The sequence below is a fragment of the Carettochelys insculpta genome, chromosome 1, assembly GCF_033958435.1.
Source record: "Carettochelys insculpta isolate YL-2023 chromosome 1, ASM3395843v1, whole genome shotgun sequence".
NCBI classification, from domain to species: domain Eukaryota; kingdom Metazoa; phylum Chordata; order Testudines; family Carettochelyidae; genus Carettochelys; species Carettochelys insculpta.
The window spans coordinates 316,226,400-316,238,729 of NC_134137.1; the positions used below are offsets into that span (position 1 = coordinate 316,226,400).

At 43.8% G+C, this 12,330-nt stretch overlaps 1 protein-coding gene across 1 annotated transcript in view; it reads left to right on the forward strand.

The window, feature by feature from the left end:
* The window catches only part of PPM1H (protein phosphatase, Mg2+/Mn2+ dependent 1H), a 228,018-nt gene that overhangs the window by 105,697 nt on the left and 109,991 nt on the right, over nt 1-12,330 (forward strand). Inside the window, exon 3 of the mRNA XM_075013741.1 lies at nt 5,138-5,482. Coding sequence (XP_074869842.1) covers nt 5,138-5,482 — 345 coding nt within the window. The remainder of the gene's footprint in view (nt 1-5,137; nt 5,483-12,330) is intronic.

Sequence of the window (12,330 nt, forward strand, 5' to 3'; positions counted from 1 at the left end):
ATGCTAGTCTATATACTATCAAAACAAAAAAGCAGTCCTGTACCACTTTAAAAGACTAACAGAATAATTTAGTAGGTGATGAGCTTTGGTGGGACAGACCCAGTTCTTCAGATCATGCCCAGATGCTCAAAGCTTTGAGCATCTGGGCATGATCTGAAGAACTGGGTCTGTCCCACCAAAGCTCATCACCTAATAAATTATTGTTAGTCTTTTAAAGTGGTACAGGACTGCTTTTTTGTTTTGACTGCTTTATAAGTCATACAAAATTCATGTTTTGGCTGCAACAGAAACAGAGAGCCATGCTGGCATAGTGCCCACTTTAACCATCAAGGGTCTTCGTTAAAGAGAGAAATGGAGTCAGGAGCAGAACTTCCAACTGTGTGTGGGATAGCTCAGGGGTTAGAGCATTGGCCTTCTAAACCCAGGGTTGAGAGCTCAATCCTTGAGTGGGCCTGTCAAGAGTCTGGGGCAGGTTAGATTCGAAGAAATAATAATTAAAAAAAAAAAAATCTGTCAGGGTGGTGGTAGTCCTGCTGTGAATGCAGAGGACTGGATTCAACCTCCAGAGGTTCCATCCAGCTCTGAGATATGCATGTGTCTTCTAAACCACCTGGAGTTAGCAGTTCATGTCCCTTCTCCATGCTGGCACCTTGCTGCTATAACAGGAGGAGGCAGGAGAGCCACCTTCCTGCAATGGTTGAAGAGTGGCAAATGGTAAACAAGAGAACTACAGTAAGCACAAACTGCTAAGCAGGGAGAGGCAAAATGCAGAATCTTCACATCTCTGCACAAGTCTTAGTTTCCCACTTATGTACTTTTGAGCAGAAGGTGTTAATACTTGCTCTCCTTTAAAGTGTGAATGAGAGCTAGTCGGAACATTGAGGGGAGGACTTCTGCTGAAAATTCTGACAAAACTCTCAATTTTTTTGGTATATAAAAACTGGAGAACTTCAGCTGAATAACTAAGTTTTTTTTATTCAAAAATGGAGCCATCTAGTTTATACAAGTTGCAGTTCAGGGGCTTTATACTCCAATTCTCCTTTAATGGCTGGGCTCTTTGGCCAGACTGCATCTTCCAACATGCAACTCTCCCTCTTCTTTGTGAGTGGAGGGCATCTGTGATAGCTGTCACTGTTCAGAGTACTTCCATGGGCAATTATACCCAGCCAGGGAGCCAGGCCCATAGAGGAGTATGGGGGCATACATGAGATGAACTGTAACTCCCATGAGGCCAACAGCACCATTTTGAAACATTTTGGGTTTTGTCACTTTTTTCCCCCCCAAAATTTTTTTCTAAGGTAAGCAGACACTTTTGATGATGCATTTCAGACAACTCAGTTTCCTATGCAAAATCAGCTTTGGAAGAATTGGACTGTAAGTGAGTCTAAGCCATGGTGAAAGCATGGTCCCACTGAAGCCAGAGATGCCTGAATTTCATCCCATGTTTCTAGTTAGAGATTGGTTGGAATGATGCCTTCGGATACCTAGAATTTAAGGTGAGAAGGGAGGGGCCACTGTTAAATTTTGCCAAGTTATCCCTCTATTTAACCCAATAGCATGGAGTTGATTTGAAGTGTAAATAGCATTTAGCTAAAAAGCATATATTTTAGAAAGGGAGCCAGTCTTGATCTGAAGACATCAAGAGATGGGAGACTCCATCACCGCCCTTGACAATTTTTTTTCTATGGTCAGTTACCCTGAATGATAAAAGTACATTCCTTTATTTTAAATTTGAATTTGTATGTATGGTTTCAGCAACCACTGATTGGTTCTTGTAATGTCTCCCGCCTCTAGCTTAAAGAATCCTTTAGTATTTTTTTTTCTCTTCCCTTGAACACAGGGCTGTCCTCAGGCATACGGAGCTGCATATGCCTCGGAAGGGGATATTAAGCATCTGGACAGCGCTGGCTCTGGCAGCCCCATCCACCCGTCCCCATGCGGGCTTAGTGCCAGGGCTCTTGGAGCCCCCAGGCCAACCCTTGGCCCCTCTCCCACTCCACTCAGCCCCCACTCACCAGGTGACGTTGAGCAGAAGCCAGAGGACTCAGGAGGACTGGGGGCAGCTGTGCACCTGGCAGCTGAAGAGGAGCCACAGACTCCCCTTCAAAGTGTTTCTTCTCTCTGGCTGGCAATGCAGCTGCCCTCTACTTCTCTGGCTCTCGCTGCCTGCTGCGCTGAGGCTGCCGTTGAGCCTTCCTCCCTGCCCTGCACCAGGGTTGCCACTTCTCCTGGACCAGATGCCATTGCAGCAAATGGCGTCTGGTCTGTTAGAGTTGGCAATCCCCTGTTTCCCACAGCTTCTGCCCCCCACCCCCATCCTTTCCCTCCACATGTGGGGATGCGTGTGTGCCGGTGCTGGGCTGCATAGGGCTCCAACACTGTCAGGGATGGCCCCGCTTGCATACACTATTAAATTGTAATTCATTCACTGCTCATCTTTTTGATAAGCTAAACAGCTTGAGCTCTTTGGGTGCCTGTACGACATTTTCTCCATCCCTGTAATTGTTTTTGTGGTTCTTCATGGCACCATCTCCAGTTTTTTAATATCCCTTTTTGAAATGTGGCTACCAGGAATTCTGTATTCCAGTATGGTGTCAGTAGTTCTGTACTCCAGAAGTATTATTACTTCTCTACTCCCTTCTCCCCATCTTTATACATATCAAAAGAGCTGGTGTGCTATTTTGACAAGATTGTATTGGGCGCTCCCATTGTGTTGCTAATCCACTGTTGACCACTAAGGGCTTTTCAGTCACTACCTTCAGGATGCACTACCCTCTTCTGCAAGTATGGCCTTCATCACGTGTTTTTTTTTTTGTGTTTTTTTTTTAAAAGCTTAAAGACAAACATGACAGGTGAGGTAATATATCTTTTATTGGACCAGCTTCTGTTGGTGGAAGGAGGAGGGGCGGGGGCATGCTTTCAAGCTTCACAAGGCCTTTTTTCAGGTCTGGGGAAGGTAACCACATAGTGAGAAAGAAGTTTGCCTTATCATTTTTATAAATCATGACTTGAAAGATGTAGGTCATTAAAACAACATTAGGATAAATAATGAAATGTTAATTTCAGCAATAGATCTTTGTAGCATTTTGAATTGCAGGAAGTTACAGCAAGAGGGTAAATGTGATATTGAAAAGAGGCTATTATGCTAGGATTAGAATGTAGTAATGCAGAGTGATTGCCCTTTCTTGATGTGCTAATTTGTGATGTACCTCTGAGAGATTCTCTCACAGTTTTGTCTTTCATACGGCCTTTTTTTTGCATCATGGTGCTCCTTGACTCACTGCTCATCTGGGGTAAAAACTTATCCTTGTGTAGCACAGCAGCACAAATCCTATGGGACTCAAATTGTGCTGAGGCCTCATGCTGACTTGTTGTGGGCTGGGAGTGATTTTTTGTCCTTTATGACAGAATGAGGTAAATCCGGATCACAGCAGTGTCTGCTGCTATAATCAGGTTGCCTGTGAGTGTCTGTCAAGGTAAATTAAGTCCTGAGTCAGCAAGACACATAAACAGATGCTTAAATTCAGTCGACTTCAATCAGACTTAATTTTAAGCACATGCTGAAGTGCTGGGCTGAGTGGTGATCTTAGCGTGGGATTTTTCAGATGTGCCAGAGTGATTTAGGAGCACAAATTTTTTCAATGCTGTATTTTGCTATCATAATGGTTTTAAAAAAAAAAAAAAAAGAGGGAGATGGGGAATTTGTATTACTGCCCTGGAACCTGCAGAGAACATGTGGGATGTGACATTATGAAGCTTTGTGCCACATCTTGAACCCAGCTGTATCTTTACCTTACCAAAAGGGATTGTAAAATTATAAACCAGCAAATAGATGGAAGGAGCAAGGAAATGAGATTTGATATGTTCATCTCCTCAATGAGAACTTGTTACATTTGAATGAAACAATGCAATGGGGCAGAGTGATGAGCTTGAGTGATCAAACTCAAGGAAGTTATCCTTATTAGTGCAATGATCTTCCATTTCCATTTCAATTAAAAATATCTCTCACTTTTTCCAGGTATCTTTGGTGCATGTGAGACAGCTGCCATGCTGACTGATGTACCAGGGACCTTTGACCCAAAAGCGTGATATTAAACTGAGACAATACATCTGTGTTCTCTAGTTTAGCACAAAGGGGAACTCCTTACAAACAGACTTGTGGGTTACACCTGTATTCTGATATGAGGAAGCTCTTCCCAAGCATTGGAGGCTGTTCACATCCTTCATGAGCCCTCGTTTATATGGGTTACAAGTGTGCCATTTCAGGAGGAGGAAGCAGCTGTGCGTACCAGGATGCTGCTTGCTCTGTCCTATTCCCCTGGCTGTCAGATCTCCTAAGTCTCAAGAGAGAGGCGGGTTCCAAAACTGAGCACCCTACCAGACCAGTGTCCTGAATGGATACAGACACAGAAAAGGGTAGCTGGTACCCACTGGTCAGTGGGTTCCATGCTCAGAAGTGTTCCTGGGAAATAGAGACCATTTGAGAAACAATTGGCAGCCCTAAGATGCTGACATCACAAACCCAGACACCCTTGCCCTATCCCCTGCCCTGTCTTCTGAGGCTTTAACCCTCTCACCCCACCTCCCTTTCTTCTCTTGAGTAGTATCCCCAGCCCTCACTCACTTTCACCAGTGTTTTGATTAGGCAAAAATGTTGTTTAGGGAATTCTTTAAAGTTATGGTTTTGAGCTGCCAGCCAATCAAACAGTCATTTTTACAAACCATGCTAGTTATTGCTGTTAGAAAGCTGGTTGGGCACTTCCGTCTAATTCCTAGTAGGTAAATGTCTGACACAAAAGTGTCTCCTCCTCCTCTCCCCCTCCCGCTATCCCCTGCCCCTTGGTAAGTGGTCCATGTGTCTTGGAGGCGGGGGGGGGGGGGAGGGGGAGAAAAGACGGGATGGGGCTAATGAACTAGCTCTGTGCCCCAGTGGTGTCATGGTGCCATGTCTCGGTATGGTGAAGACTATAAATTTATCAGCCTTTTCAGAGGATGCAGGGAGCCCAAGTCACATGGCCTATTTCTCCCATTCAGAAAAAAGCCTACATTTTTATATCATGGGATCGTTATTGCGCCTTATTTACCGTAGCTGACCAGACAGATAACTACGTACATGGTTTTTTTTTCTCATGAACAGGAAAACGATGGCATCAGCTTGTACTACTGGTCCCTGTTTGATGGACATGCTGGATCTGGGGCAGCTGTTGTGGCATCCAAACTGCTTCATCACCATATTGTGGAGCAGCTGCAGGAGATTGTGGAGATCCTGAAGAACTCTGCAGTCCTTCCCCCAACCTGCTTAGGAGAGGAGCCGGAAAGCACAGTCGCTAACAGCAGAACTCTAACCAGGGCAGCCTCCCTGCGTGGAGGGGTTGGGGCTCCAGGCTCACCCAACACCCCTCCAACACGCTTCTTCACAGAGAAGAAGATCCAACACGAGAGCCTTGTTATTGGGGCTATTGAAAGTGCATTCAAGGAAATGGTAGGTGTATTTCAGGGCTGTTGAGTGCTTGTTGTTCAGTTTAATGAGTAATGTGAGTCAAGGGAGATGAATTTATTTTCACTCGTTCGGTCTAGAGCTAGGTATGTATTTGGTGGCTCTGTCCTGAAGTATCTGAGCCCTTCAGTTTCCATGTACTTATCCTTGCCACACCCTTGGTAGAGGGGCCGTGCTGTTATCCCCATTTTACTGGTGGGGAGCTGTGATGCAAAGAGGCTCCTCAGCCCCTAAGTTACACAATTAAAAATAATTGAGCGTAGCTCTCCGGAGTTCCAGGCTGCTGCACTAACCACTGGGCCATTTTTAGCAACCTGTTTTTATTTAAAAGGAAACATGTTGTGTAGAAAAGCTGCACTGCTCCAGGATACCAGATAATCAGCTTTCAAGGGTGAAATGAAATATTGACGCTGGTCTGTGTGTTTCCTAATTAAAGTGGTGACGATGTTTACCCCGGTGCAGTGGGACAGCCTGTGGGCCTGCATGGGGGGAGTGGCAGGAAGAGCTCCAAAGTATGAATGTAAAATCCCATTTAATTAGTTAGGTTTAACCCGTTAACCAATTTAAATGGGAGCGGAGAGGTAGCTGGGCAGGGAGGGGCGGCTTCGCCAGACCTGTGGGGTTGGAAGGGTACCCCCACTTTGCAACACTCCCAGTGCTGCCGTGGACCAAAGGCTGCTCTGGCCATGCTGGAGCACTCCCACTCGTGGTGCTGCCAGCGCTGGCATAGACTGGTGCTGCTTCAGCTGGACTGGAGCATTCCCTTCCCATGGCAGACCCCATTGGGCTGGAGCAGCCCCGTACCCACAATGGCCAGGCAGGAGACAGCTCCAGCCCCCACCCATTAACTGTAACAAGTAACCTTCATCCATATAGGGTGAGGCTTACTGGTTAACCATTAACCTTCCTACTGCAGAGAGGATGCATCTGCCCCCTCATGACACTGGCAGGGTCTCTGTACCAGCCCCACAGGGGCTGATACAGAATGCCATGATGTGGTAGGTTGGGAGTGGACCAGGGAACACACCCCAGGACCCCTGCTGCTAGGTGGAGGAGCAGTGGCTGTGGTTCTATGTCATAAGCTATCATAAGGGCTGCACCATCGTTCTATACCCTGCCTGTTGCTGTGGGCATGGGTCTCACCCCACGATTCATTTGTGCTTTGCTCATGTGGATACTTGGAAGACATCCTGGCTCCATTGAAGTCTGTGACAATTTCCAGTGATTGCAGTGGAGCTAAGGGATTTAGCCTTGAGTGGATATCCCCTGTGGGAGCCTGATTTCACATCCTCTGTCCACTGTGCATCATGCTTGCTGGCCTGAGACTGCTCCGAGCCGTTAAAACTACAGCTGATGAGAAGTGGTTCTGGAGTCTGGTCCTAGGAAATGACTATATCCTATGTCTTCTAAAGAAGTTGCTCTTTGTGCAGGAATAATTAAACTGAGCATTTCCCAGAGGTTTTATTCTCAAGGTGAAGGACAAAAGCAGGACTCAATCATGGTTTTTCCTCATCTGTGTGACTTAGTCTTTGTGCAGGCATCTAATTAGTAGACTGCAATGATTATTTCAAAAGAGAACTGTTTCATTTCTGCACTCAAGTAATTAGGATTGTCTTTGAAGTGATTTCCCTCCCAAAGAATCAAAATCTTTTGCAAATGATTGTACAACTGAAAATAGTCACTATAAAATGTTGTACGTTTTATTATGAATCTTTTTTTATTATTACATGACGCAATAATAGAAGTCACACAGAATCAACTATATTTAACTTAATATTATCAAATATATACAACAACATCATAATAAATGCTTATTGTAGCACTGAGGGCCCTGTCTGACTGGGGGCTATGTGCGCAAATTGTAGTAATTTGTCTTTCTCTATGTTGCTAGCTGGCATTGAGAGAGGGTTTATTCCAGATGAGTATCACCTGCCCTATATCTTTAATTAAATATTGAAGGCTGGAGACCTTTTATTACCATTTCCACTTCTACATCGTTGTCTCCAGGAATGGCTCCCACTGGTTACCCCAGTACGATAGCAATTCTAATTTAAAAAAACTGTATAGGGGCAAAAATAGTAAATATAATATATCCAGTCTGAAGTCCGGGAAACATCTTGTGCCTAGAATGGGTTTAAGCAGAAAAACTCCATTGCACTGTGTTGGTGTAAATAACTGCATTTCCTAGGCTAACATACTCTTCCTACCTCTCCAGCTCTGTCCGTTACACACCTGGCATATTCCAGTGATAGTGGGAGACTCTTTTTGATACCACAATGGTCATTCTGTATTCATGCCTCATCCATGTTTTTATGCTAGTCCAACCCTTCTGAGTTAGCTTATTTACATGGTGCTAATAACCTTATTAGCACAATGTATCATTTTACCCAATATTTAACAAAAAATTATATCCCTAAAAGGGCAGGCACACTTCTTAGGTTTCTTTTCTGCAATAAACAGCATTTCACAGGAACCCTCTGAACCTGGATAAAGTGTTTGGGGGTAGGTCCATATAACCAACCCTTTTTACACATCCCTTCAGGTACCACCTAAAAAAAGTCCTTCACCTCCTTTCTTCCTCTGGAGTGCTGTCCATTACTCCTTTCTGCCTAGCCACCTTTCAAATGCTAATTAGGTTTTCCTTAAAATCACAAAAGCTAGAACTGGAAGGGACCTCAAGTGTTCACTAAGTCCAGTTCCCTGCCCTCTCAGCAGGACCAAGCACCATTCAGACCATCCCCGATGGATATCTATCTAACCTATTCTTAAAAATCTTCAGTGATTGGAGATTCCACAACCTCCCTAGGTAATTTATTCCAGTGTTCAAGTACCCTGACAGTTAGGAAATTTTTCCTAATATCCTAATATGCAGTTTAAGCCCATTGCTCATTGTTCTATCCTCAGAGGCCAAAGAGAACAATTTTTCTTCCTCCTCCTTGTAACCCTTGTTAAGGTACTTAACAACCGTTATCATGTCCCCTCTAAGTCTTCTCTTTTCTAAACTAAACGAGTGCAGTTCTTTGTCTTCCCTCATAGCCCATGTACTCTAGGCCTTTAATCCATTCTTGTTTGTTCATTCCTTGTCTAGCCTGAAGTGTCAGACTCAATGTAACTCCCTTTTAGTCACAACTCAATTTAATAATTCCAGTGCCTGTCATATATTTTCTTCTGGAGGGTGCTCATGATAACACACACACCCCAACACCATAAGTCACATGGCAGTCTGATTATCTTCTATGAATGGTTATCACTGTACTTAGAGATTTGAGTTACTAACCTATCTCTGTGTGGGTGTGGCTCCCCCCACCACCACTGGACTATGATGTTTGGTTGTGTTGTAGCTTGTGTTAGTTTATGTCTGTGTTGTATCTTGAGATGCCTAAACATGGGCTGGGATAAACATTTGGGGAGTGTCAGTTTTTAGCGGTGACAGTTGTATTTGTTAACTTGAGTTAACTGGAAATCTGTTAATGTGAGTTACCATACAAAGCAAAACAGTAGCATGAACAAATCCTGAGTGATTTCCATCTTATGGTCTTGATTTATAGGCCATGTTCTGAGGCTCTAGAAGGGCATTTCCAAGTGTTCTTATTTATTAAGCTACTGGGAGAACTTCATCAAACTTAGCTTGCGGAGCTGAGCAGAAGGGGACTTACGTGACCTTCACCTATTGGGTGTCTATCCATAGCTTTGTGCATCACAGATGAGCCATCCACCTCTTTCTTTTTTTTATTTTAAAGCAAGTCTAAAGAAAAGAAAATCCACTCCATGCTAAGCTTGATGTAGAAGAAGTGCCACATAGAGTATGCTTCCATCTTAAACATTCTGATCTCCTGTTATCCTGCTCTCAGGTCATGACTTGACTTCTTTCTTTTTGTTTTTGTGTTGTGGTGAAACTTAGTTTGTGATGCAGGTAAGTGACATAGAAGCTAAGAGGTGGGATTTAAATCCAAGAACAGGTTTAGATTCAATTTGAGATTCACAATCAGGACTAAAAATTGTAGTCAGGGTAGATCAGTGGTTCCCAACCTTTCACTAGTGTGGACTCCCAATCATCCCCCATCAAAGCCAGTTCTAGCTTCTGTGTACACTTTATTACATGAAGAAGGAAACTACAAGATAGATTTTTTTGGACAGCAATTAATGACCGTATTGAAAGATATTTAATTTAGAAACAATGTATCATGACTTTGCAATTTATTTAAAGCTTATTTTCTATGATCATTTTTATTTCTTTTGTTCCTCCCCCTCTCCACGGACCTCCTGCAGTACCCTCACTGATGCCCAGGGGTCTACCGACCCCAGATTGGCAACCCCTGGTATAGATGAAATCTAGTAATTTTGATCTGAAAGTTTTACAGAGAAAAATGGTGGAGATGCTCAGAAATGAGAATATGTAGTAGTTTTTCTGCCATTTAGGCTACGTCTACACTAGCCCAAAACTTCGAAATTGCCATTTTGAAGTTTACTAATGAAGTGCTGAATTACATATTCAGCACCTCATTAGAATGTGGGCGGCTGCAGCACTTCGAAATTGACATGGCTCTCCACCACGGGGCTCCTTTTTGAAAGGACCCCAGAAACTTTGAAATCCCCTTATTCCTATCTGCTGTTAGGAATAAGGGGATTTCGAAGTTGCTGGGGTCCTTTTGAAAAGGAGCCCCGTCTGGATGAGCCGCGCGGTGGCAAGGAGCCTCAATTTCAAAGTGCCGCAGCTGCCTGCATTCTAATGAGGCGCTGAATATGTATTTCAGCGTTTCATTAGTAAACTTCAAAATGGCCATTTGCATGGCCATTTTGAAGTTTTGGGCTAGTGTAGAGACAGCCTTAGAGTGAAACTGAAAGAATATGGACTCTTCTGGAGCAAAATGACAATGAGACCCAGAGGTGAGAAGCCCTGATGGAAATTGTCTGCCAGCAACCCTTTGCCCCACTTTTTAAAGTATCTTGAGCATCTAATTTCAACAGTAACATTAACCACTGGGTCAAAGGCGCAGTCAGTCTTTCGTGTAGACAGTCCTAAACCATTCATGGTCATGACTAAGACCACCATGAAGCCACAGCTGGAAACCAATAAACAGGCCGCATAGTTCATGAAGCACAAAAGGCAGGTGCTTCTACTGTGATGCTCCGCTTAACATCTGGAGTGTGTCTAAACAGCACCATTATTTTGAAATAAACTGTTCCAAAAGGGATTTTCCAGAATAGCTTACTTTGAAATAATGTTGCTACATATTACATGTATTTTGAAATATCCCTCAACTTTTTTAAAATAGAGCATCCAGATACAATAGAGCCTATTTCAAAAGAGAGCCATTGTACGCACTATGGCTTATTTCGAAATAGGCTCTATTCCCTGTGTACACAGCCCCCATTCTGCAATAGCTATTTTGAAATAGGCACTATCCCTCGTACAGTGAGGTTTACCTGTTTTGAAATAAGCCTTCTGCTACTTCAAAATTTTATTTTTTTGAAATAGCAGTTGAGTTGTGTAGTCTCAAACAAAGTTATTTCAGAATAGTGGCAGTTATTTTGAAATAGCTTTGCTGTGCAGACCAACTCTCTACAGAGCAGTCAGCTGTTAGTTTCCAAAGGGATTATAGGTACAGCTTTGTGGCCCATGCAGATGTTGAAGTGGCAAAAATAATGGAAAACTGTCCATATTCAAGAGATGGGGTCACAACCTTGTGTTGTTACTTCTTTTGCTGAGTGCTGTAATTTTAATTTTTTAAAAGCAAAGGGTGAGCTAACGCAGTCCTGAAGGTGTGAAGTCAGGTAGTATATAGCAGATGGATACCTCACTGGAAGATGCCCATACAGTCTGTCATGTTCTGGCGATGATTGCTTTCCCTTATCTACCGTCACCTCCATAAGGCCTGGACTAAACCTTAGCCAACTTGTCCGCATTAGTGTCCCAGCTTCAAGCAAGATCTGGATCAGGCTTCTATGGTATGAAAAATGTACTGCGGATGCTGTGACAGATGCTGCATCATAGACATATTAAGCAAGAGGGGTGAAAAAACTGAACCCTGCTGTCTCTCAAATGAGACCCGACCCGTTGGGGTAGAGCGCTCCAAGGGAAAATTAGTAATCTAAGAGCATTTCCACCTATTCTCCACTAGGTGGCACAAGCAAGCCAAGCAACATATCACAGCTGCTCTGTGTGATAGGAATTTTGAAACCTGATCCTCCTTCACTGCCAGGAAGAGATCATTGACCATTGTAACCAACACAGTCTGTGCCAAACCTAGTCTGTGTTTGGCTTGACAAGGATCAATGGTATCTAAGACACTGTGAGGGTTCTCACCAGAATTTTCTCAGCAATCCATCTGAAGAATGGGAGAGAGAGCAGTGGCCAGAATGGGTCATGCTGTCAATCAGAGGTGACAGCTGGTTGTCCGAGGACATAGAATGCTTTAAGAGCAGTTGGCTGCCAGCTCTCTCTGCCAACACTGCTCTTACAATCAGTTTATCTGCGGAGGATCTGTTACTTCCCCACTGGCCTTCACCAACCAGAAAGAACACAGATCCTGTTTGCAGAGTGGAGCGTAAAGTTCTCTCTCTATACCAGAGCATCTCAGGAAGTGGCACTGGATAAAACTCAGGCAGAGAAGCCTTGAGTTTTGCCCCATTGCAATATTGCTTGGCTCTCAGGGATATAGGCTACTTGCTCACTGTCACTGTAAGGCGGTTGCAAAAATCTACTGAAAGATTAATCTTGTCTCCATTGCAAATGAAAAGAGTGAGTTCTTGATGTGCAAGTTTGCACTGAAGTCAGTAACTGTAGACAGAGGATTTGGATAATCTTATTCTCCAAGGGCTTTACCCAAAAT